The sequence below is a fragment of the Megalops cyprinoides genome, chromosome 18, assembly GCF_013368585.1.
Source record: "Megalops cyprinoides isolate fMegCyp1 chromosome 18, fMegCyp1.pri, whole genome shotgun sequence".
Taxonomy (NCBI): Eukaryota; Metazoa; Chordata; class Actinopteri; order Elopiformes; family Megalopidae; genus Megalops; species Megalops cyprinoides.
Window position 1 is genome coordinate 14,995,339 of NC_050600.1, and position 27,994 is coordinate 15,023,332.

General features: G+C 37.8%; 1 protein-coding gene across 1 annotated transcript; it reads left to right on the forward strand.

Annotated features, from left to right (window-relative positions):
- The first annotated feature begins 441 nt into the window (after window positions 1–441).
- On the forward strand, window positions 442–27,697 carry LOC118793619 (glycine receptor subunit alpha-3-like). Its single transcript, XM_036551846.1, has 10 exons — window positions 442–451; window positions 9,345–9,503; window positions 10,223–10,290; window positions 14,894–15,117; window positions 15,643–15,725; window positions 18,285–18,422; window positions 22,689–22,903; window positions 24,050–24,196; window positions 25,685–25,804; window positions 27,407–27,697. The coding sequence occupies exons 1-10, from the start codon at window positions 442–444 to the stop codon at window positions 27,695–27,697; spliced, it is 1,455 nt and encodes a 484-aa protein (XP_036407739.1).
- The last annotated feature ends 297 nt before the right edge of the window (window positions 27,698–27,994 follow it).

Consider the following 27,994-nt stretch of genomic DNA (forward strand, 5'->3'; position numbering starts at 1 on the left):
ATCCCTGATCGTTTTAATGCATTTCTTCATCTTGTGTAGAACACTGTTGCAGGGCTGCTCCCCAGTTCACCAAAATTCAAGACTCTGGTGCTATCTTACCAGTCAGTCAAGGACATGGCTCCTTCTTTGATTATTATACCTTACATCCCTCCACAAACTCTCCACTCAGCAACCTCAGGTTGTGCAGCACTTCTTGCCCTCCATTACCACACCTCCCAAAATGGCCTTTTTCCCCTCATTCGCTCTGCAGTGGTGGAATTGGTGTGGTGGAGAACTACCTGTAAAGCTGCTGAATTGCTCACCATGTTGTGATGCTGACTATAAAGTGCCTAGTTTCAGTCTTTACCTTGGCTCTCAGAATTTGGAATCTTCTCACAAAAGTATAGCTTGATGAAAGTTAATGTTGCTGTCATCAGTCATTTTTAGCACCATTTAGACACAATGACTCAAGGTAAAGCTGCTTTTATGGATCATTGTTAGATTTTACATTCTAGTTGTGAAAGTAAATTGAATGACTAGTTACTAAACTTAAGTATTTCACATGTCGTGCTAGATTACCCCTAGATAAAGAGTGTCTAACAACTAAGAATTATTAATTAACCAATCCAGTTAATCAATCAATTAATCTGTTGACTTAATTAATAATAATAGAAAACAATGCATAGAAGGGTTTTAATATAAAATGAGACAATTAAGTTTCGTAGCAAATGAAACTTTTAGAAATGGAATTCATAATGATATGACCAAGGAGATAACAACCAGCCTGCCAGATCAAACTCTCAGTTCCATAAATGCTGATGATTTTTATTTTCATTGTACCCTCAAAAATTCTCTAAATCTGTGTGCTGTTATCAGTTGTAAGTATGTGATACTAGCAAACAATCTGTAGATTGGATTTGTGCTGTATGAGGTAAACACCGGGCTGAAATTTTGGTAAAAATGTCAAATTAAATTCCTGTTCCAGATTTGGGCCCATGTAGGCTTATTGCTCTCCATATCACAGGCCTGCAGCTTCTCATAAAACCTGGTATCGTTTTTGTCCTGTTGTAAGAGGCTTACCTCTGTTTATTGTCAGAATTTCAGAGACTAGGACCCCACCTGTTACCTCTCCGCCCCTCACACTTGCACTGTGCCTCAAGGCTATGGATTTTCACAGCTGTTACCCTGTTGAAGATTTTCTAGAAAGATGTGTTACCTGGTGCAAAATGTATGACTGACTTCACAGAGGGTGTGATATATTTTTTTCCTGAATCATTATATGTGTTAAACAGCAACTGAGATTAGATCATGCCCTCAGTCACAGCACACATGGATTTGTACAACCAAAAGGAAGGCAAAAATTTTGATGAAGCACTAAGGATGCCGTTTCCCCGATTTGCCACATTGGCATAATGAGCCCAATACCGCGTCGCATCTGCTGCAGGGGAAATAGTGATATGATTCCTGTTTCAGATCACAGGTGTTAAAGGGAACATTCAGCTGGGGGAGATGCAGTCTGCAGCTGCTCTTTACCAATGTCCTGCAGGCCCGCTTTGCCTGCCGTATTGATCGTGTCCTGTGTATTGATCTTGTGTTTCCCATCTGAGGGCTACACCATGACTTCATTATTTTGTCCAAGTTGGAAGGGGGAAGATCTCACTAATATGTAGATTGACATAACTGATTTGGTGAGATGTGATTTGTGATGGTCTGTGTGGCACAGGTTAATAGTTAGGCTTTGTCCAGAGGTCCAAGGAAGGGATGTATCAAATCAATAGTAGATGTGGAATGCATATAGATAGATGTCGGTGATGCCAATTACTTGTGCTGCTGCCGACAGATATATGAAGTGATCGTACCATCCAGGGAGAGTGAAACACAATATAAAATACAATGAGTTCCAACAATGAGGACTGGAGTTGATGTGGAAAAGGTAATACAATGGCTAAGAAGTGCCTTGTGGCTGATTTAATTGTCCTTGCAAGTTAGTTAGTTGTTGTTAGTTTGTGTGTATTATTGTTTCCATTTCAGCAGGGTCACTTTCATCTATTTTTCATTAGTGTCATGAATGAATGTGTTTTCATTCTTTTACACACAATATGCACATATTGCAGAAACATTAGGGGTCTTTTTAAAGGGTTGCAGGTGTGCAGTGGACTTGATCAGGCTTGATATTTATATGGACTGAGGGCTTACCTCTGGAGAATATTCTTGTAAGATATATTAGTATAGGTATGTCAGTGTGGCATAATTTTTTTTTTCCTTTTGCTGAATGTGATTGAAAACAACATTAATAGAGGTGCTTCAGGATCATTGTGTTGAGGTGATGAGACCAAGCAGAGGTTGGCAGATCACTTTAGAAGAAATATATACTTGCCAAAATTCACACAATAATCACACTGCATAAATGGCAAATGTTTTATAAAGGTAAATGAAAACGTGAAAACAGATTTAGAAATATGCATACTGTTTAACAATGCCCAGTTGTCTGTAAAAGGAAACACCTTCAGAGCTGCCACTCACCGTCTGTGCCCCATTCGCTGTTTATGACAAAGGAGGGATTGCATCCATTCTAGCAGTTTATTCAGATCAGATGTCTTGATTTAGTATCTTGCCTGTTTTTATGAGTTATGACATATGTTCTTACCGCCTTTTGTTTGGGAGAATTAGATCTAGCGTTCCAGTATCCCAAGTCACATAGCATTCTTGAGGGACACACAGCATAGACAAATAATTACAAAGCGGTCTTTCTGAACCCAGAATAACAAATCCCTGAGACTGTATCTTGATGCAGTCACATAAGTATTTTAAATATTTTACTGCTGGTGAGTAGACAAATGTAAATCTGTAAACCCAAGGGAAAAAAGGAAGCTACAAAACAATGTTAGTAACTTGTGAATACATTTTGTATCCTGTGCTGAGTAATAATCCAGAAATAAAAATGAAAATATACGAAGAGATATTTTCATTGCAAATAAGCAGGGTTGAATAATATGCTGGACCGCCATCTGTTCTAATTACGACGGAAAACCTTTGGGGCATGATGTCCACAGACAACAGTGACAATCCGTGTGCTTCAGTGTCCTATTTTTCGCTACAGTAATGGATTCTTAGGTTCTTCTGACTTCAGAAATGTGTTTTGCTTCGTATATATGTTTTACGATTAAAATTGTTCTAAAAGCTTTCTGTGTAACATGATATTCTCAAGCAACACACAGGCATTTCTTTATGCAGCACAGTAAGCACACATACATGTGATAAATGGCTAGGCTAATGGTTCTCATTGGTTTGCATATGATATTCGATAACTTGCTTGAAAAAGGTTTTTTTATTAGTTTTGACTAGCAAATATGTCAACTTTAATCAAAGTACTGTTATATGTCTTATCTGTTTTTTCAATGATGCAATGAACATAGTGCTTTTGACTTGACCTTCTGTGGTGTTATGTAACTCATAAAAGGTTATGGTCATCAAGGTTCACGATTCAAAGCATGTGCCATGAAATCTATGTCATTTGGGGCAATATGTCAAAGATACACGCACATTCAAATTTTGCCTTCATCCTTTTCTTATTAATTTTTACAGAAATATTGCTTTTGAGAAAAATTCTTTCTAGTGTCAATATGTGAACATGTCACATATAGGCTAACATAAAAAGAGTAGTGCACAGCATTTTTCTAAATTCTCTGAGAAGAAAAGTATTTCAGTAATGTGCTCGTACACTTTGTATAACACCTATCTACATACAGTACATACATATGGCATACACTTCATACTGAAGGCTGCTACTAAGAAACTGTTTTATCCCACTCTGACAACCTTCACTTCTCATGTAAATCCACTCTTTTCCTTTATGCTCCATGTATTGGAATAGAATCAAAAGCACATAATGCATGGTTGGTATCATAGCCCTTACTACCTTAAGAATATTCTTAAATGCTTGAGAACATTTTGGGACCTTCACTGTGAGACTTGGTTTTCTTCTCTTTGTGCTATAAAAATCCTGCAGAAAATATGGCTATGTTTACAGGGTTGAATACATCTTTATTAATAAGTGTGACAGGCGTCCACTAACAAAATTTCATATTTGCAATGGTATAAGCAGCAAGGCCATGTTACAAAGACAGTGGTAGCTGAAAACTAAAGCTGTGCCAGGCATCTATGGCAGGAGTTCTGTGCAATGCATCTGTGGCCAAGAACACACTTTTTGGGTCTACCCCACATAAATATGTTCTGAAAATATGCTTTCTGAACATATCTTTTTAAAACATATGTGTGTTTATATAAGTAACATAATTCAGAGGATGCAAAAAGGAAAAAAATGGGGGAAATGCTTATTTATTATTTGTTCCTCAGTATTATTGCTCACTGTATAACACCTTTAATGTTATACTGCTGCTTTGCGGTCATTTGAAATTATGCACATACAGTGTCTAATGGTATTGCACTAACAACAATACTGATGTTGTTCAACAACAACCTTCACACTCAACCAAACCAAAATCCTTTAGTAATTTTTCGTTCTTTTGGTCTTTTCCCTTTTCAGTCGAATCCTTCATAGTTGTTTACTTGAGTGGCCCTTCCTCTTGTAAGTGCCAGTAGCCTTGTCCCTCCTTTCAGCCCATCGTTTCAAACTCCTTGCGATCATGAGGTGCCCTGTAGGTTTTCAAATAAATTCAAACTTTGCATACATTGAAAGGGCCACAAGTGTCATGTGGAGGAACCACATTTATTGATGTTATAGTTCATAAAATAGAGAGAGTGTGGTTTGTACTGACATACAGTGAATGTTGCCTGACTGAATATTTCTTCTGTATATCACGTGTGTTATTATATTTAGATATGCGAACATTTAGTCCCCTTTTCATCAACCACTTATTTAAAATGAACAAAACATCTGCTGATAACTTTCTATCTATGGGAAAACAATTTGATTCCCTGTCATACAGGTTATGATAGGGTTTCCAGGAATGCACTGTCATAAAAGCTGAACAGCCAGCAACAGACTGTCTCAATTCATCATCTAGAGTACCATCATAATCAAGATATTGACAAACTCCAAGCACTCAGGCTACCTAATGTAATCACTCAGATCTTTCAAACAGACACCTGTCTTATGCTGCAACAAATCTGAAATACCTAACTAGTAATATCTGACTTGCTGCTTAGCGTACAGTCATCTGTATCATACTTTTTTTCATACCCTTCTTCAGTATACTGTCACTGTTGTAATTCTGCTCTGTAGGTTCAGCATTACTACCTGCATGGAACCCATTGTCACTGACTGCACCCTCCTTGCCTTCCCTTGCCTTCTGGGAAATTGTTCCACTTGTTGTATCACATGTAAAAATGGTGCTTTGAGGAGATCAAGCGATTTTTTTTTCCATTGCAGCTTGCTGGTTTAAATCATGCTCACTGCAGATTGTCTTCACAACAGACCATCCAATCTGAAATGTCAAACACCCATTCCTATATTATAAAATATTACCTTTCTATGGGCCAATATTTCATCCTAATAATAAGACGTATTTAGTAATAAAACTTTTATTTAATCCACTGTGCTGTTGACAAAATGCATGTGGTTAAATATGCACAGCAAATTAACTCAGAGTAGAATATTTCTCTGAGCAATGACAATCCAATGAGAAAGCTTCCCTGGAGGTGCTGTATCTATTTGTTTGTGTCTATGAGAACTAGACATTCTACAGAGCTGTATGAAGAAAAATAGTCTTTACTGGTGCACATGCAAAACTGTTTTGCTCTGTTACATGGTTTTGGCTGTGCTATTGGTCAATTGATCATGACTGAGAGGTATTGATAATCTACAACACCATCATTTAACAGAAGCAAATGTTAAGACTGAGGAATCTAGCTGCTTAGATAAATCTAAATATTATTAAAGTTATTTAGGTTACCTTGGATAGGTATATGTGTGCAAAGCAAATTAAAATAATTATCAAAGGGTGATTTCTGTGATGAATAGTGGGGATGATTAGTGCTACTCAATTGAGATACCCTGTAATAATTTAATTTTGCCATTTGCTTTGTTTCAAAGAATGTAACAGGCACCCGCTAATTCACACAACAGTATTAATCTTGGGTAGTTTGGGTAGCAAAACACATGTGCATTGTGTATCATTCATTCATTTCTCAAAGGACCACCATTGCTCCATGTTAACAGGCAATACTCTTTAGGAGCGACTGACGAAAGTCTGGTCTGATTTGCTGAGGTTCATACTGGATTAGAGTTCATATTCCAGCCTCCTACACTATACAGTGTTGCTCTCTGTTAATCTCACATAGCTGTCTGCTCAAAGGAATGTCCCCGTGACCGCCTCAGCAAGTCCGACCCATGTCTCCCTACTGCATACCCTCTGCCACTCTCCAACATGCCCTGCAGTCAGTGGGCTGTGTTCCTGGTGATGCATGCTGCCCCTTTTGTCGTTTTGTTGTTTGTTTTCTGGGCCTTTCAAATCTTTTTGCCTTAAAAAGAAAAGAAGCTAACCTAATGGAATATTGCCCACCGGGGTGCTGTTTCACTGAGGTAACTGAATCTGCAGGGTTTCTGGCTAGTGGACATCAGACACACAAGCCAAAAATAGGGGGGAAAATTAACTGGGTTTTTGTTTGCCAGCTTGCCATCACAGAAACATGTTGCATTTATAATGGAATGTGCTGTGATCATACTCTTTGTCCTGATAGCAAACCAGTGACATTTCAACTCAAGAGAAAACAAGTTCCTCCATTTAATTTAAGGTTTATGTTTTAAGAGCTACTTCCCCCTTTTCTTCCAAAAATGCAAGAGTCTATATCCTGAACTTTTCTTCTGGACAAGATATACATGTTAGGTTCGTTGGTCAGTGAAGTGGCATACACCTTGAGAAATACCTGATAGCAGGTAAACTGTTAAGAGTTAGGATACCATGTCTTTTCACTAACACACCCAGATGAGCTACAAATTGATAATTGCAACCTTTTCATTCCTTGGAAACTCCACCCCCCTCTCCACAGCCAATTGATCTACACCTTGCTTGTCTCTCCCCAAAGCCACATCAATACATGTGCTTTACACATAGTAAAAGTCAATGTCATCAAGGCTTTGCATTTACACAATTTATCAAATTTATCCACTATGAAGAGAAAGCTACATTATGGGAAAAGAAGGTCAAAATCAACCAAAAATTTGAACTCAAAAGTATTAACCTCAGCTTTCCAACCAAAATTGTGACTGCAGCCTTAAAAGTCACTCTGAAAGAAAGTCAGGAAAATACAGATAAAAAACACAACCTATCCGTTACCCTACAACTCATGCATTTAGGACAGCTCACAGCATCTTCCTGCATGAGCAAAAATAATAACTCTCTGTTACATAGAAAAGAGAAAATCTTGTGAGTGCACCTGGTTGGCCACAGTCTACTCCTATAATTTTCCCTATCAGGAAGCAGTTTCCAACATGCAGGAACATGGTGTCCCTTCTGGCCCTGCCTGGAGGGCAGAATTGAGAAACTATACCTGAGACTGGCTGGTACTCACCACACAATGTCATTTAGCAGGCAGCTTTTTTAAACAGTATTTCTAGTAAGCACAATAACCAACAAAATAAATCAGTGGCATGTTTAAAATCTGGACAAGATTTTGAGAGTGTAGTGGATTGTGTAATTCTGCTGCATGCTTGGAGCCTTTTGAATCTGGGTCTGAATTGAATTAGAACAGCATTGAAGCTGGTGCCACTTTAGAATAATATTTTTTGAATATTGTAGGATCGCTTCTCTTTTCTCATTAAATGAAACAGCAATAAGAGACTGAATTGCCTGAGAGCAAAGTTGTCTCGTGGCCTTTTAAAAAACATCATCTTTTCCCTTTGCCTACTGTCATATTATTTGGTACATTCCTGTCTTACATTTTAGTCACTTTACAAAAACACACTTAAGGCAGTCTCGTCAAAATGATTTCGGTGATGCTGTGGCCATCAACTGTTTTTGTCAGATTGATAAAACTGATTAAGATTATATGCATATTAAATGTAATAATGTTGTTTACTTTGACAACTTCCTGTCATAAATTGCTTTTCTCATAATCATATAAAATGTTTTGCCATGAGCAAATGATCCTCTTGGCTTAAATTTTGTAACTGGAAAGAGCAATACTCTTCAATTTAAGAACTTAATACACCTGGCTCATGAAAATGATTTTTTAAATGTAATCTTATTCCAAACAGCCCGTTTTCATTCTAGACACAATATCAGGCATTGGAGACATGCATGCACGTACAGACACATACTCATATATTCAACATCACACATATACATGAGCACAAGCATATTTCCCTCTTGCTTGAACCCATTTCAATACCTTTTGTCTCTGTATAATAAATGTCATCAGCAGATACAAACAGATTCTTACAACCCCATTATTTCCATGTACAACAGTTCCTTTTGTTTCTTAAACAGGTATCACACTAGAAATTACCAAGTTTACTTATGCCCTTACATGAAACATCTTGGCTTCCTATGGACTGGATATCTAAATCTCTCGTGGGCTATATTTCTGTCATTATGGTTTGAATACCTTGTTGATGGAGTGTATAATGCTTGATGTATTCTGGATGTTTTATTCAATAGTTATGGCCTGTTTTTAGCCTGCACAGAGCTCTGTGGATTGTTTGAACTTGTGTTTCAAGGGATGGGGGATTAAATAGGTCTATCACACAAGTGAGCTTCTAAGGGGTTTTTAGAGAGACCTGTAAGTATGCAAAGAGATAATATTGACATAAAAAGAAGCAGTAAACAGTAATTATACTTTCAAATTTTGTAACATTCAGTCACACACAGAATTGTTTAATCATTGTCAAATATTTATAATATGCCTGTTTTAATAGCAGTACTACGCATACTGTGATTTCCCTCATACGATTTTGCTCATATATTTTGAGAGAAAATAATGGAATACATGTAAAATTGCTGAGGGAGGGAAGTTTCTTATTTTAATGCAATTTACATTTGGGTGAATGCCCAATGCATTCTAACTGAGCTGAAGGTGTGCCTGATTGCTCATGCATACATGCTACATAGAAGTGACATATTTCTAGTTGGTTAAGAGAGGCTCAGCTAACAGATCATTTCATTTAAAACAGTCACTGATAGAAGCACATATATTCCATGCAAGATCTACACTTTTCAAAATATAGTTTCATAAATTGGTGCATTTTAAAATACATACAAAACCAAGGCTTTCTTAATTTCAAAATGTATATACCTTTGCTATTTTGCCCTTCCTTTCTCTTGCTCCCTCTCTCAGTAAACATGAAAATATGGGCCTGTTTTTGACATTCCTGTTAATATACATCCAATCTCCTATATGTGTAGTTCCTCACTCTGTTACCTGTTTTTTTTTCAGTCTGGTAGCTTCAAAAGAGCCAGACAATCCACGGGGAAGAGCCAATCCTATGTCTCCCTCAGACTTCCTGGATAAACTTATGGGAAGAACCTCAGGATACGATGCAAGAATCAGACCAAACTTTAAAGGTACATTTCTACAAAGCATTGTTTCACAATTCCCTGCTCCAGTTGCCTTGGCTGCTGCTTTGCACAATCAAAAATAGGAAAGTCACATAAAACAAATATCTTTTTCTATGAATGATATTCATTGAGGCCATTGTCAATTAATCCATCTTAAAAATGACAGTATCCACCAGACAATGAAAACTTCCAGGTGTTTGATTGCGTTAGTTTTTGGCAATACACACATCACAGATTAAATTCATGGACTATGAGGATCCTGCAAAATGGTTGGAAGGGGTGACTCAAGTTCCAAACTGTCACTGGTGTCAGATGTGTCCCCAACCAGGTGGACAAGCCAGGACAGTTGCTGAGATGACTGCCACATGGGCCAGCAGGATTCTGACTCATAGTGAACTGCCTGATGACAGCAGCATATATCCAAATTATCAAAGTCACACTTTGATACACCTCTGCTTGCACTTACAAGAATGCGAAGAAATTGTCAGCAAATGTGGAGTGTGGTGTGAGGACCAATTATGAAATAGTTTGCATAACAACAAATGTCTTAGCTATGAACGGTTTTGCCAGTCACATGAAGTCTGAGATGCAAAACGTCAAAGCTTGTTTAGTACAGTGATGTATTTTTTAATTCATTGTGAAAGTCCTAGCAGTCCCCATGTAGCTGTTGTTTTTAGTGTTTGATATTAAGTTGATGAGTGAGTTTTTTTTTTTTTTTTTTCTAGGTCCTCCTGTTAATGTGTCATGCAACATATTCATTAACAGCTTCGGTTCAATAGCTGAGACAACAATGGTATGTATGTTTTTCATTGTTAGTTTTTGGTAAGTGAGAGATTATAAAGCATGGCTCTGCTCAAAAGTTTCAACAATCATGTTTTCCTTAACTGAAATTCCAACCAAAACCTGGCAGTCAACATTTGCCAGTGTGATTTACAGAGCAGTGTTACATTATGGTAAATTACTTATACATTAATTCATTTTTTAGTATTTTGTTTTATGCATTCACACATGCTTCCACCTGAATAGGCAAGAGTGTAGGTGAAGTATAGTAACTTCTAATGTTTGTGTGTACATGTACAAGAAAGTGCATAAGTGGGTCTTGCTGTCAGAGGTTAAATCAAATCAAGCATTCAGCTGTAACAAAGGGATTCATTTCTCTACCACAGTTTTGATTTGTTCATAGTAAAGCATTATAATTGAAACAACAATAACATGTTAATTTCATTTTGGTTATTAAATTATGTAGAAATATTTGATGGCTCACATACATTTTATTCTCTGTTTGAAGAACTTAGCTAAGGACATTTTTATTTGATTAAGAGAAAAGCATTGCATAACACACATGTCCATTTTACCCCTTCATTTGGAAGTCTTGTAGTATTTGCTGCATCCAAGCTTAACATGTGAAACACATTGAAAATACCTGAATACTGAAACTGTTGAAGATATTGAAGAAAATATAAATACATTGCATTGGTAGAAATATATGGACAGTATTGCATATTTTCCACTGAATTAGGGGGATTTAAAGGACAATTAGAAACCACTTTTCAACTTTGGAGGGAAACGGTCAAGCATGATTATTATTAAGTGTGTGGTTTTTGGAAGAGCACAGCCGGGAGTGCAGGAGGGCATCCAGATCTCACAGTCAGTGCTCAGTTTGTGGATGCGAATCGGCCGATGATGTCAGCTGAACACAAATGCACCGTGCTGACCGCACAATGACAGATGTGCTGAAGCATCTGTGTAACTCTATATTTCACCGGCACACAGCCCTGAGTTTAGAGTGCCTTGTCTGCTGTCATATGGCATGAAAAGCTGAAATAAAATTAAACAGCCAAACATCGCCTCTCTCCTCAGACAGACTTAAATAAGTGATGAATACATAAGAATAACATTATTTCTGAGGCAATTATCTCCAGCTGGCATGGCGCACGTGGGCATTGCTACAGGCTGTGAGGATGTGCTTAATATGTGGCTCAAAGCCCCTTACGAGCCTCTCACAATTACTGAAAATTGTTTACTTTCCTTTTTAGTCACAGCTGTGGCTTGTTCTACGCTGCATACGGTACTAATATCTTGAAATCGCATCTGCTTCATGAGGTTCACTGCAAACAGGACCTATTTATAGCTATAAGAATGTTTTTCTCTCGTGCTTCTGCAGATTAGTATTTTCATGTACATTGTTTTTTTTTACATTTACCTATGGCTGAATGGAAACATTCTCATTCATCCAATGAGATTTTTGCATCCTGTTGTTGGGTACCTCAAATGTTAACATTTAGCAACAACTAGATAATCAATAGATGTCTAGTATTAAAAGTACAGTAAAACGCATGCTCTTTTGTGGCTGTATATAGATAAACTCATTGAAACAATATTTGAGTGCTTCATTTCCACTGTCTGTATTAAGGCTAATATGACCCCATTGTTTTTCAACTCAACATGATTGTTCACTCAACAATTTTTAAATATTTGAGCCAAACAACATCATTTTTTACATCCTTTCTGGGTCCAGAGAGGCGTCAAATATTTTATCTGTAACAGAGATGGAACCAAAGATAACACAAAGCTGTGCTATCTGGGTATTACGTAACCCATCAGCATAGTGAGGTGGTTGTTTGTAGTGATGTTTGTAGGATGATGTAGTGGATAATGTTTGAACAGGGATTCTACAAGGATGGACCTTGCCATATGTTAGAAAGGGATTATTCTAGCGTTTCTCAAAGGCAAGCCTTGCCATCTGGACTCTACTGTGTGGTCTTCATAGTGGGAGTAAAAAGATTGAGAGCATGTATTTACATGTAGTAGGCATTACATTAATCTAAGGGAGTGATGTAATTTTACTGAACTACTGCAGCTCCCTGAAGCTGTCTTGATAATGAATTAACACATTGTAAAGTGATGATTGCAGTGATCAAGAGTGAGAATAAACACATTATTTGGAAGACAAGGTGTTATTGCATGTGTTACAATACAACATGAAATCAATTTAATGTGTTTCATTGTGAAGGCAATGTATTATGATCAAGCATTCAATGTATGAGGAAATGACAGGTTGAAGCTAAAGGCTAAACATTTGCATGTGACTGAAACATGATGATGGGAATTGGCTCAAGTGGTGGGTTGCATGAAATGACATATACAAGGGGAAAGGGTCCAGTGCAGCAGTTCTCTTCATGACAACTCTTTATGTTGGCCTATTGTAGCTGTCAACAACAACAACAAATTCTGAGAGAAATTTGATGATGTTAAGCTTGGGATGACACTGATATCTGTATGTAACAGGATCACTTTGTACTCCACTCACATCTGGTGCAGAGGTTAAGATTAGTGGCTGTGCACTCTGGAGACATAATGAGACTTTACGGCGGCCTTTCTCAGACTGTCACTTGACTTTGATTGCGCCGAAAACATAGCTGTTTGAAATGATCTGAAGTGTTTGCACAGCCGTCAGAATGACAGCAGCCACAGACAGAACTGAACATGTTTCTATGGAGCTAAGCATTGCTGCCCTGGTCTCAGCCAGGCTGCTGGTAATGAATTGTGGTAGACATTCTTTCGTCATCATAAAACGCAAACTGATGTCCTTGCTGCGACTTTGAACATCAGACAAGATGGTAAATTCCAATTTTGAGTCATCAAGGTTTGACGTTTTGAGCGTTACCTGGCAGACAATGAAAAGCTCTATAATTGGATTGTTTTTCAGTCTTAAAGTGATACTCCAATAAAAAATAGCAAAATTCATGATTTTTTCCACCTTGAATGCAGTTAACAGTTGCAGTTAACAAATAAAATAAAAGTGTAATCTTTAAGAGTCTGCAGTCTCAGATATATTTGGAAACATTTGCCCAAAACCAACTAAATCTGTGCAGACAACCATTCGCCATTCATTTGTAATCATAATTTAGCACCCAAAGCAAAAAGAATCTACGACATTGAAGAATGGAGATTGCTGCTGAAAAGCAACTATTATTAAGTACATTCAACACAAGAAGATGATAATTGAGTCAGCACAGTGCCATTTTCAGCGGGGTATCACTTTAATGCAGACGTGTTGAATATGGGTCATCCGTACTTTGTTTCTCGGTGGTACGACAGTTGAATACAAGAGAAATGGATTCTGGGTAGACCAATTTGATCTGCCTGCCATTACAAGAGAGCATTCACCTGCCTGAGAGCCTCATTCCTCTTCTCCATCATCAATAGTGGCACCTTGCAGATGAGTAATGTGTCTCATTAATGTGTTGTGCCTGAGGAATAGATTGAGAAGGGAGCCCTTGCATTGTGAAACCTTCCTCTTAAATGGCATTTCAACAAAACCAGGCTGAACCATTTGTTTATATATCCAACCAAATTGCACGGTCTGTTTTTTGTCAGAAGCAAACCAGGCAAGAAAGAAAAAGGTTTCAGACTTGTCTGTGTGTGGTGGAAAGTTGCTAAAGTTACTACGTTTGTCTTACTTCAGAAAACAAGAGGTCACTTGGGGCTGCATTGTATCAGCTTTTAATTGTCACTAAGAACTCTTGCTAAAATATACAGAATAATTACAAGGTGATGCCAGGAACAATAAAATCCCTGAAGATGGGGAGCATGATGGGTTTAAAATCATGCAAAATTTACAGGTTATACAGGACTGCAAGCTAAAAGAATGGCATTTTATCCAAAGCTCACAATGTAATTTACACTAGCTTTAGATTTAGTCTGTCTCAATCATACTGAGGGCATTCTAAATAATAAGCAACCTAACAATTTGACAGTTACAGCGACAGTTATGTGCTGTGTGTCAAAATGAATACTTAGAAGAACATGACAAAAGTCACCTGTGTCGTTTAAAATGATTATATGGGCAAAAAGTCTTTCTTCTTGCATTGGTTCTCTGTGCAGTTTCAGTCTCATGCAATACAGTATTTGACGGTTTTGCATAATCAGGTAAACAAGACATAATCTATGCAAATTCACCATTTAAAGCAAAAGTAGCTGCGAGGTACAAAGTACATTCGCAAATGCACAGATGAGTAATCCATATATATTGAACTGAAAAACAAAAAACCACTGATACAGGTGGCTACCAAATTTTTTGTTCTGCTCTCCCAAAGTTAATTTACCCAAACTGTGTGTGTGTGTGTGTGTGTGTGTGTGTGTGTGTGTGTTTGTGTGTGTGTGTGTGTGTGTGTGTGTGTGTGTGTGTGTGTGTGTGTGTGTGTGTGTGTGTGTGTGTGAATTGAAAAAGATCTGAAAGACCTAGAGCACTTCCACAGGTCAAAAATCCGACTCAGAAGTACCAGAACTTCATAAAATATGACAGGAAGCATTTTTCAGTCATGTCATTTGTGAAACTAACAACTATTGCCAATTCAAAGTGAGTAATTTCAGGTTTCCTTTTCCCTTCACAGGATTACAGAGTGAATATATTTCTGCGTCAGCAGTGGAATGATCCTCGATTAGCTTATAGTGAATATCCGGATGATTCCCTCGATTTGGATCCCTCCATGTTGGATTCTATTTGGAAACCAGATCTGTTTTTTGCCAATGAGAAAGGAGCTCACTTTCATGAAGTGACCACAGATAACAAGCTTCTGAGAATATTCAAGAATGGAAACGTCTTGTATTCCATAAGGTCAGCATGCCACTACTTCCAAACACAATTATTTCACTAAGGTGGTCAGGAATTGAATGTGCATTGGAAAAATGTCTATATAATCCATGTGTCTTCTGAAAACTCACAAAACATGTTGAGGTAGTAGGGGGCTATAAGACACTCATAACATTCTACAAATGTAGGTAAAATAGTAAGGCCCCCACATGTAGTGCCTTTAGGGAATTTTTCAAAAAACGTTTCAAGAAACGTGCAGTTTCATGCATGCACTGTACCATACGTGGAAACAAGTCTCCACATTTTACGATCACATATTAAAAAAAATATGACAGCCAGAAGCCTTTGAAATTCATTTTGAGAGTGCTCATTAATGTCTGTAGTAACTGTTGAAAAGGCATCTCTTCCTAGAACATATTAATATAGCTAATCTCCATCTATTACACTATAAAGATTGAGAGTTTGAAAAAACCAAAGCCTTATGTTTTATTGTCTTTATAGTAGTGTATGACTATGTAAATGAACATGATCTTATTATTATTTTTTCAGGTTAACTCTGACACTTTCCTGTCCTATGGATCTTAAAAACTTCCCAATGGATGTACAGACATGTATAATGCAACTAGAAAGCTGTAAGTATTCACAATTCAGTTTAAATAATAATGTTTTTTCACAAATCTTAGTTAAAATGTATTTGTGTGATATGAAAGTGTAGACTTTGCATGTCCATCTTTGTAATCATGGTTTTTGGCCAGGGATTACACATTTTTCTCTAATCTGACAAAAATGCATTATATTAAATAAATAATTCCTATAAAATAAACAGACGTCTGGATTGCATAAGTAGTTTCTTCATCTTCTTTGCTATGGCAAACCAAGGTGCAAAATATTACCTTGACAAGTCAGACATTTAGTTGAATGGCCACTGCCTTTGTGCAACACTGATTCATATGATTAGAGAATAAGCACACCAGGCTCTGTAAGGTCACTCAGTTCAGTAGTGAATTTCAAGGAAAGAGTCAACAATAACCAAGGTTTCAAAGCAAGTCAGGGGTAAAGTTGTGGGAAGGAACCAATGAGAAGGAAGGTATAAAAAAAAGTCTGTCACTGAATATCCATTTGAGCATGGCCAAGTCAATCATAAAAAAGTGGAGGAAATATTGTGCCAGTCAAGATAAGTATGGCTGTCCGACCTGAGTATCTGGGCGAGGAGGAAACTAGTAACGGATGTCACCAAAAGATCAACAACTACTTTGAAAGAGCTACAGAGTTCAAAGAGGTTAATCTACAAATCTAGCAAATCTTCCAGCAAAGAATCTAAGTGATGCTGGGGACTGGAAAGCTTGTCCACAGCAAGAAGAAAATGAATAGAACAAAATACAGGCAAATTCTAGAGGAGAATATGCTTTAGTCTGCTGCAACCTAAAATTGGAACAAAACTTACCTTTCAGCAAAACAATGAAAAGCCAAAGCTGGAGTGACTAAAGAATAAGAAAGAGAATGCTCGTAGGCACTCAGTCAAGTCCTTATTTGCATCTGCCAGAAAATCTATTGCAAGGCTTGCTGTCCATTACTGATCCCCAACCAACTTGACAGACCTTTAATAACTTTGCCTCACAGAATGGTGAATGTCAGGTGGAGACTTATTCAAAAACACTTGCAGCTGTAACTGTTGTCAGTGATGCTTCCACCATGCTTTGACTTTTGGGGCGAATACTTATGCAATAAAAAATATTTTAGTTTTCGATTGCTTTTTGCACTTATGTTGATGTTGAACTTTCTCCCCTAAGTGTGTTCAGTTTGAGCATTCAGGTTTTTAATATGAATACTCAGTTTTAAAAAGTGTGCATATGGCGAATGTTATTTTAAAAGGAGACATCATTGAAAGGGGTTTAATACTTTTGCAAAGAACTTAATGCTATTCCCTAAAAGGACTTTCCACAAATTAGTTGTAGAAACCGACCCTGCAGTTTCCACTTAAAAAAGCCAAAATGGAAGCAGAGGAGCTATATATAAAGAGAGAGAGAAATCTCTTCTAATTATATCTGATATAATTTATTCAAACATTTCCACACACCATGTCCTTTCGAGTGCAGTCGCAGCCCTGAGGATATTTTGCAGACCCTATTTAATGCCTCCAGAGATAATTGGTCTTGACTTGGTAAGGCCTTGTGTTTTTCCACTTATGAAATTTTGCACAAAGATGATTTGTTGTTTTACTTACAGAGAATTACTGTCCATTAAATGTATCAGAATTTATTCCCACATGTAGTATGTGGGAATAAAGTCCTTGTTATCTTTATATGTCATGATGAATTTAATAACTTTATTATTATCCAACTTGATGAATTTCATAGATTACAGAAACTGTGTGTGTGTGTGCGCGCGCGCGTGTGTGTGACTGCTTTATAAAACAGTCATGAGGGTTTTGAACATATTAAACACATATTAAACATATTAAAAGATGTCAGAAAGTGATCCTATGACAACTTTATGTCTGTGGTCTCTGGGCTGAAGATAAACTCTTTAACATTGGTTTATTAACATATTAAATATAACATTGGCTTTCTGAATGAAAATGCACTAAGGTATTGCATCCCTCAAGGTCACAATGCTGCTTTTGTATAACACATGCTTTACTTTGTAACAGAATGGACCTTTGGTTAACCTATGTCCGTTTCACCATAAGCTAAGGATATACAGTGTATACAGTGATGAATTCCTTCCTCCAAATGGCAACAGCCTTGAATCCATCCAGAGCACATTTCTCATGTATTTATACTGACCCTGATCATACTTGCTGCTATTCATTCTAATTCCAAGGTTCACAGATTGGATACATGGATTATTTTTTCAGATGTTCTCTTTGGAGACCAGAAAGCTTCGCCTAAAGTGCTTGGCCTATCAAATTATTTTAGACATATCCCACAAAATTTTTATAGTATGTAATGAAGAACAGCATTTTTGCTATAATGATATTATATTACATCAATTATAATAGCCCATACTTTGTATTTGTATGAAATTTCTGCCATTGTTTTCCTTATAAATCTGTGATTGGATGAACTGTAAATACTGCAACTATACGTAAACTAAGACACCAACCGACTAGCTGTTTAAATTAGAAGCTGATACTAGTTCATTGTAGTGTTTTATGACCCACCATTACATTTTTCTGTCTCTCTTTACAGTTGGATACACAATGAATGATCTCATTTTTGAGTGGCAGAAAAATGGGCCAGTCCAGGTTGCAGAAGGGCTTACCCTACCACAGTTCATCCTCAAGGATGAGTCAGATCTGCGATATTGTACCAAACATTACAATACAGGTAAGGCTGTGCTTGGCAGTTTAACCCTTCGTATTCCCACGATGGTCGTGGTGCCTGAAAATGAATGATTTTTTTATTTATTTATTCATGTGCAGAAATGCATTTACTGTCACTGATTGCGAGGGCTGATTAAGCTTTTTTTTATCCTAACCCTTTCTTTCTATATTTAGCAGATAGCCATGTTTATTCTTGTCATTGCTGTGTCAAACAGGCCTTAGAGAAGGGTAGCCATGCACATAAAATCATCTCATGAGATGTGCATTGTCCAGCTATTCCCTAGTTTCTGAGACCACACAACATGTGCACTGAAATGGGTAACATTCATCGGGTCAATGCATGTCATTCTTAAAGGCAGAGTGCTGTGCGAGACGTGGGAGGCCTCTGAATTCCCACTCTGTGGGGTATCTGCACCTGGCGCTGAAAGCTAGCCCTCATCTCTGCAGACCTCCACTCTTGATTTTTTTTTTTCTTTCTTAAAAGGCAGGATTCATTTTTTCTGAGTAAAACAGATCTTCAGAATGTTAGACTCCAACCCATACGTGTTATATAACGTTTACTTTCATTTTTAATATAATTGGTAAAAGTCATTTCGCTTCATTTTTTTTCCATTATAAATCAATAGAAATGAAATTGATTTAAATATATATCAAATACTTCAGGAGCACCCATCTGAAGTGAGTGTCTGATGATAAGAGAAAAATAACTCTCTGTAATTACACTCAGTTCCATCAGCAGATATTGAGTGTGAAAAGTATGGATTTTCTCAATATATTGTGGCACAAGAGTGTGCCATGAGACACATTTAATCTGACATGCCTTAGATGTCTGGACTAACTAATGAAATCCAATATTGCAGTTTGTGTTCCCAGAGACTGAGTCTCATCTGTTCAATACAAAACATCGGAACATCACATTCAGTGACATTTAGTAAAGTTTACACCTGCCTATAGTAAATTCTATTTGTAAATAAATGAGTGAGGTTGCACATACTGACCCACTCACAGTCGATAGGGTCAGTTTGATGTAGAAACACCTCTGGATACACTTTGGTGTAAGCACCTAAATAAATAACTAAGTAGCACATTTGCTTTAACACTAAAAAGATGGTGCTTTGGCCTTAAATGTGTTTGAAAGCTGCCTTGGGGTGTTACATTTTAAAAGACAAAAGGTCCATTGTGATCTTGCAAAACTGCAACACTGATGGAGAAGGAAGACCAGAAGTTAGTCTAGCTTTTGATAAAACTATACAGATGAATATGGAGTAGCATGACTGTCCACCAAAATGGATAAGAATCTGAATGATATTCCTGTTGGTCAGAAAAGAATAAGATTATCAGCCTAAAGATATTAAGTAGAGAGAATAATGTAATAAAGAGAGAGACACAGTAACTAAACATAATGTTAGCATGCATGCTGTTGTAATTTGTCCCTATATTGTAGCATCCACACCAAAGGCAATTTCCATGCAACTTTTAAACTAAGTTTAAAGTAGGGTTAAAACAATAAAGTGAACTATTCTGATGTGTGAATAAAAGTATTACACAGATTACACTAAATGGATGCTCATTAGTATGCCCGAAAGGCAGATATTAAAATGTATTCTTTGTAAATTTTTCCCTCTTCTTTTTTACATGAATTATGATTTGCAAAATTAGTTGGCTGAGTTTCTACTCCCACTTCACTGTGCCTGATGTGCTGACGATGTATGTGACTAAACCAATACAACATTAGGATAATAAGAAAGAGCTGATTGCATGAGCCTAAGTGCAAACATATTGCTCCAACTTGCAATCTCCAATCTGCCAATTCTTATGTGATTTCTGCTGCTTCAGTGGTGAAATTTAAACCCATTTTCCTCTGCCTTGTTCAATATATACATTAAACAATATAGACACACACTGGGTATATCCGTTTAAGGTGTATAGATTTCTTCATTCCCTGATGTGCCCAGGTCTTTTCATTTGATTCAAGTGAAACTAGTTTCACTTAGGCCACACTGTAAAATTGATCCTTGATTTACTCAATAATGAAATGGTTGACGTGCTGAGGTTGCGTACTTTGGGCAATGCAGAGTGGAAGATTCTGTCAGTCAGTATGTACGTATCATTTGGACTGGTATAGTAGTTTAAGGTGAAGCTGAGATCTTCAATCACATGAAATGAAGCCTTGGTCCCGTTTTATTATTACTATATTGTTATTGTGGCTCCACAGATTTTCTTCAGTTGTATCAGTACCTTACACACAAGAACACGCACACAAAACAAGGATTAAAACTATTAATGCATGAAAAGTCCATGTGTCAGTACTGTCACATTGGCATGTTATACTGCTTGCTTATGTTTCTAATCAACCTTGGTTCTGTGAGTGTTGTTAGTACTATAGGTACTATAGCTTTATATTTCAGAAATAGACTTCCGAGGACATGTGGCATTGCAAGTAACTGCTGAAGATTTGTAAGACTGAAACAAACATCAATATAGTTCAACTTATTCATTGTATGTCTTTGTCTTTTGGCTTACAGGAAGCTGAACCTGTATGGATATGGGTTGATATCTATTAAAGAAAAAAACTTGATTTAGTCACAGCTTACTGGTCTGAATACGAGATCTTGATACAGCATATTCACACCGCTTTTCGTCCCTCCTGCCTTTGCCTCGTGCAGGCCCAGCCAATCATAAATCCGCCCAGTATGGCCTTGGGTTTTCCTAATGGTAGCACTGGGAAAATAAATTCTGCCAAATGACTCATGAAGAGAAATTGGATGCAGCCATGAGTCACAGCCCAGTTGCTGAGGTTGTGGCCGCTTCATCAGTAATTAGGGTTCGGCGGCACACATTTCATGTAATTTCCCCCCTCAGCCAGGCAGTGAAGATCCCTCTGCATGGCTGGCTGCATGCATGTTCTCTCCTAAATCAGTGACGTCTATGGACAGCACCCTCAGCTTTGGTAAATGCATTTGCTCTGTAGATCAAAAGCCTACATTGATACTATGCACTCACGGTCTCAGTAGTTGAGAGCATATTGCCTGTGATGTGAAGAACGATGCTTTATGCATACGCTGCTCACATGATCATATCTTTAAGAGATAATACACAATGCCTCCATATTGTTGACATTATATCATGCATATTCTCCTGCAGCTCTTTCTCTTGCACGGTAGGATCTGGGATTTGCAGCACTGTGATCGCTGAGCTCATGTGACAGCCCAGTCATTCCCTACTGGCCTTTAACCCTTTAATGTCAGAGAATTCCACTGATGCAGGAAATTATTTTCCATCTCAAAGTGGAGACATGATTCACTATGACAGAATCATTTCATCTTCACAGCTAGCAATCGCTGCATTTAAACTGATACTGTGTTGACTGTAAAAATGATACTGGCTCTTTGGGCAAAAGTTGAAGAACAGCAGGAAAGTGTCTGTCGGTAGGAAACTTATTTTTGCTGAATTCAGCTCAAAAGCAGCTTTCCCCTGCGGTCCATCATGGGCCATAAGTGACAGACCACTGCAATTAGACCCTCTGGAGTGGGCAATGCTGTCAGCTTTCAGTCCCAGGTGCTGCGGGATCCCTTCAGGTCTGTGACAGAGCTGTCAGCCTGCAGCACATGGACCTCTCCACTCATACTGAGCAAACAGCCCCCGGGGGAGGAAGGGATCCAAAAAAACGGGACATCTTTTAGGAAATACGAGCATTAAACTATGAAACAAAAAAAAAAAAAAAAAACTCACACCCACCACAGACCCGGCTAACACAGCTAAATCACCTCCCCTGCTTTGGATTCATCTCTGTAATTACTTCTCTGTGTATCTGTGTTTATTTATTATTATGTATTATTATATATTATATAAATTATATATAATTTATTACTACATTTTTATTATTTTATTTATTTATTTTACTTCACATGCCACTTTTCATCTTGTCGGGATCTGTATTCAGCAAACCATCTTAAGGCTAATGCAGCATTGAAAATAAACACCCCCTAACCTGCGCTGAGGAATTCTCCTCTTGACTAATTTCACCTGAAGCGTGTGCTGCCACAGTAGCCTTTTTGTGCTCACAAACTAAAAATCAATCGTTGAAATTGTTGGGACCTTCTCTAAAATTCCTAAAAATGTACCCGCAAGTGTTTTTTTTTTCTAAATTGGTCAAAATACAAATAGTCTTACAGTGTGAAACAGTTCAGGCCAATAAAAATTCTGAAGCATTGCAGTGAAGACTGCAGTGTTGATACTGAGCTGGTGTGGTGTGTCTTTCTAAAACCAGGGAAGTTCACTTGCATAGAGGTTCGCTTCCACCTGGAGAGGCAAATGGGATACTACTTGATCCAGATGTACATTCCAAGCCTGCTCATTGTCATCCTGTCCTGGGTTTCCTTCTGGATCAATATGGATGCCGCACCTGCCAGAGTAGCTTTGGGCATCACCACAGTGCTCACCATGACGACCCAGAGCTCTGGGTCCAGGACATCGCTTCCAAAGGTATGTAGTAATCATCTCTCCTGCGCACTCCTCTCCCAGTCCCTCCTGGTTTATCATTTATTCAGGTGTCTGTCTGCTTATGTGGCAGTCAACCATGCAAGAGAACAATACTCTTTGGGATTCACAAACAGGTGATGACTGGGGTTGTAATGCTAAAATGTCACTATTCATATGAATGTTTCATGACGAACTGAACTTTGTCCAAAAAAGTAAGTAAAACTAGTAGTGTGGTCTAAGTAAATCCTTCTGGCAAAGGCTGGCTTGGAAATTGAGGACGGATTTAATGAAAATGAGTACTAGTGACTTACCTCTTAAGAGTCAGAGTGAAGTTTGTGAAGCGTTTTCTAAGCATTTTAATTCTGAAAATCAGAGAAACCTTTGATTCCAGCCTACGCACTTCATATACTGCAGATTGGATTTCCTTATGAAGCCACCTCATTTACCAACCTTCATTTAGTTACAGGATCAATAGAGTCTGTCAGTTCTTTTCAGTCCATTCCTAAACTGACATTAATTCACTCCAGCAATTTCCATCCGTCCCCCCCCCTGCACAATGCCTGTACATGTATTGAAAATTCATTCACAGAAATCAATTCCATCTCTGAAATAACCCTGACTCCTAATCTAGTTGATTGAGGAAAGTTACAGCTTCTGTGGTTTATGAGAAGGTCTGTGCATAGATAATATGCATGGCCTGGTAAGGTCTTTGATAGTGATGTTGCATTAATGTAGTGGACAAGATTTTAAGTTTTCATTTACTTTTAAACATTTGCCTATACCTGCTATTTTCACAGATATCGTGATACATCCATCAGTTAGTAAATGCGTTTTGTAAATCTTTTGTTTAGATAAATGGATCCTTACATAAAATAGGGCAGCAGAGTAGCACAGTGGTAAGCAGCAGGGCTTGTAACCGAAATGTTGCCAGTTCAGTTCCCCACTGGGGCTCTGCTGTACCCTTGGGCAAGGTACTTCACCCACAATTGCCTCAGTGAATATCCAGCTGTATAAATGGGTAACATGTAAGCAATTGTAACCCTTGTCGCTCTGGATAAGAGCGTCTGCGAAATGCCAATAATGTAATGTAAGATACATGTTGTTAAAAAGTGTGGATGGTGATATGTTTCCTGTATTTTTACCATTTAGGTATCTTATGTTAAAGCCATTGACATCTGGATGGCTGTGTGTTTATTATTCGTGTTCTCGGCCTTGTTGGAGTATGCAGCAGTCAATTTTGTCTCCAGGCAACACAAGGAGCTATTAAAATTCCATCGCAAAAGGAAGAAGAATAAGGTACATCTTCCGTTCCATGAACAATGGCAACTGAATCTTACTGCACACTACAACAGATTATCACGCACACATCAATGCAACATTAAATATTACTCACCCACCACAAATGCATTGAAAAACTGAATCAAAAGCACAGATAAGAATTAAGATAATTTAAAGTAAAAGTTATTAATTTAATGAAAAGAAAAACTAACTTCAGAACGCAATTTACTGCAATGCATTTCAAATACAGTCAAGCTCAACAATGCCCTCACTTATTTGAACAAATACTGTACTTCAGCACTGGAAAACAATGCTATCTTGTGGATGCAAAGTGTCATTGCACTGTATTGACACGCACAAGGGATAAAGGTTTCAAAAAAAGGATGTTTATTTCAAAGCTAAAGCTTTGCAGGGAATCTAAAGGTCAGTGAGCCCCAGATCTGTTAGTGTTTTCCCTTTCTCTGCGCATTAATATTGCATGTTTGTCATGCTTACACAGGAGACCATCTTTGGAATACAGATGACTAAGATCGTGTTAGGAGGTTAAAAAGGACTGGATACAGTGGCTCTGTGTCAGACAGTAGTCCATGTGTAAATAAAATACAAAGAGGTACTGTATATCTGGTATAAAATAGGAGGTTCTACTTTATATATCCTTTTAAAATAAAAGGTTCTGCTTTATATACTGGTATGTTTATAGTATTATAGGTTCTATTACATTTCCTCTGTGATCTAGTATCCAAGGTAAAATATTATTAATTTTAATATTATTATTAAAATTATCCAACAGTAGTAAAAAAAGTGCAAATTGTTCTGCAATGATTGATACAGACTTACCCCTATTATAATATTAATATTAGTTTATATGTTCATAAGTAGAATCTTTCAGAGCACTTATACAGTGAATAATAACTAGCAACTTTATTGTTCAGAAAACTATTTGAGTACCAACGTACATCATTGAATTAGTCTTTTGCAAATTAGTGAAATCCAGATATCATTCATTTCAAATGGGAAACTTGAAGTACCTGTCATTCTGGTTTCATTAAGAGTTTATTATTTATTATAACCATACCTTTTTCCTTAATTCATCACTCGATTATTATTTTTGCTGTTGTTGACTGATATTACTGGTTTTAGCTTCATAGTATTTCACATAGTGATGCTCTGCTAACTGCCAGCAGGCCATTTAGAAAAAGAGCAGACCAGACAGCTATCTTTGCACAAAATCTGTTATCTGTTTTGATGTTGTAAAGTATATTTCCTGAAGTGTTAACTTTAAGATTTGACATCAGGGAAATATGACATTCCAGAACAGCATGTATTGTATGAAATTGGTCACACACACACACACACACACACACTCACAAACACAGTGCAGCCACCTCACATCTCACGAGTTAATGTACTAATTCATTGTCAGCATCAGATGCGCTGCGCACCCTGGTTAAACCCCATTTTCTGTTTGCTTTTGCTTTCTTTTGCCTTCCTGTGCTTTGATGAAAGCATGTTGATGTGGTGCTGGACCGGAATGAGAGCATTGACTCATTGCACCGTAGCAGTGGTATGAGAAGTGCTGAACCCATGTACGGATCTTTGGGTCAAATCTCCAGTGCAAATTGCAGGGTAAAATTGCCTAGCCAATGTCCTTCATGTCATTCTGTGTATTCATATCAGTTGCAGGAGGTCCAGCCATTTGTCACACTTGCTTTCATCCCATTGCTGTGTTATGTCTTCTGTTGGTCACACTTTTCTGTTTTTGATTGCCTGTTGCTTCTCATGTTCACAGTAGTTCATCATGCTTAGCCCTTTCGCTGGGAGATGCGGTTATGTTATCACATTTGAGTTCAAACAGAATCCTTGAACAAGGCGTATGAGGAGCAAAATCAATCACCAAGTGAGGATAGATGCAAAGATTATATCCTTCTTTGGAGATGTAAAATACATAATAATAATACATGGAGAATATAATTTTTACAATATATTTGTGGGCTGAACAACATATTTCTCAACATATTACAATACTCATTTTATACAGTATTCAATTTTGTATGGATGGACAAAAGCCCTGCAGGTGCTTTCTTTTCATATCTTTTGGTACAGGTAGTTGAGTCCTACCTGCTGAGTCCAGGTAGCTAATTTACCATAAACCCACCGTGGTGAAGTTAGCCCTGGGAGACAGACCAGAATTAAGACTCTTGCCATGTAGGCAAACATTCCCTGGTGGGTGTGATGGAATCCAGTGATTATGTGAACAGTTTTGTGAACAGTGACTCTCTGCTTAGGAACTCTGGGTAACCTTCACAGGAACACCCTGAGATGTGCCTCCCCAACCAGAGATAGAGGCATGACAGAAGGGTACTTAAAAAATAAATGCATCTGCTCTAGGCATGAAAGTGCAGCTTACTTTCACTCTGAAAAATATATGGTTTGCTTGTTAACATTTTACTCTGAACTTCTGGTGTGTACTTAAAAATTGAAGCTGTATGACTAATAAGTGTTGTTAAAAGGAGTAAAGTATTGAATTGCCAGTTCAGTGTCCATTTTCAGCTCATGTGTATTGCCTTCTTCCCTTCCTCCCTTTATTGATTCAAGTAAAAGTCTTGTCTCATTATTCTGAAGATATGTCTACCCTAACCTTTCATTCTATTTTATTTCATAATTATGTGTGTGTCTGCACCATTTTCCCTCCACTCCTTTTTTGTGTCAATGAATTTTCATCATTTTATCATTCAGTTTTGATTATTGTCTCATATTGTCTTTCATAGAATTTGTCTCTTTATGCTTTTGTACATTTTAATGCTTTACTGCATGCCATTATCAAAGTTAATATCAGGCATATGGTTTCAGATATTTTCATTTGCAATATTTTCTTTTTTTTCCCAGGTGTAGGGTGCATTCATTCTTCTACAAAGTGGTATAACCAATGCAAGCAAGCAATATAGGCCTGCAGTTTCTGATAAATACACATACATTGATTAGTTTCAAGAAATAAATAACCACATTGTGTTGTACTCAACGCTATGACATTTTGGATAGAGGGCATTTATTTAAAGAGGCGGATGGAATTTGGTTGTAGAAAGCAGGTAGGGCAACAGCAGTAGCACAGTGCTTCACTGTAGGAGGAAGCTACATTTCCCATATTACTTGTAGAATACCCACCTTGATATGGGGCAGTGGGAATACCGAGAGAAAGCTGTCATAGCCTCTCTGTGTTTGCCGTTTCAGGAAGAGGACATAAGAGAGAGCAGACTGAGCTTCAGTGCCAGTGCAGGAACCCCCTGCAATACGGGAAAAGATGGGATCATTCCTAAAGCCCCCAACAGCATCCCTCAGCCAGCACCACCGTCCTCATCAACAGCAAAATCCCCTGAGGAGATGAGGAAGCTCTTTATCGACAGAGCAAAGAAGATCGACACCATATCCCGAGCTGGCTTCCCTCTGGCTTTCCTGTTTTTCAACATTTTCTACTGGGTGCTTTACAAAATCCTCAGACGCGAGGATGTACACCAGCAATGAGACTAAACAAACATCAGAACAGCGACAGAGCATTTCGCAAAATGTCGCGGTGATACAAGCAGGTCAGGAGTGAACCTGTGTGCAGAGAACTTGGCTGTGCTTAAAACTACACCCTGAGAAGACACTTAGAACACTATGCAAAGCCAAATGAGAGAAATGTCAATTATATCTTTAGGCCTAATATTTGAGGTGTTCCAGTCATTATGAGGAACACACATCTGGACCAATACCAGCTACAGTGACTTGTGTATCTCACAGCTTTACTGTCAGTGTTCTCTGTAATGTTACTACACACCA

Excerpts from the sequence above, each read along its gene's own strand:
- LOC118793619 (XM_036551846.1), top strand. Across the intron at positions 15,118-15,642 it reads AACGTCTTGTATTCCATAAG|GTTAACTCTGACACTTTCCT; the intron begins GTCAGCATGCCA and ends TTATTTTTTCAG. Across the intron at positions 25,805-27,406 it reads TCTCCAGTGCAAATTGCAGG|GAAGAGGACATAAGAGAGAG; the intron begins GTAAAATTGCCT and ends TTGCCGTTTCAG.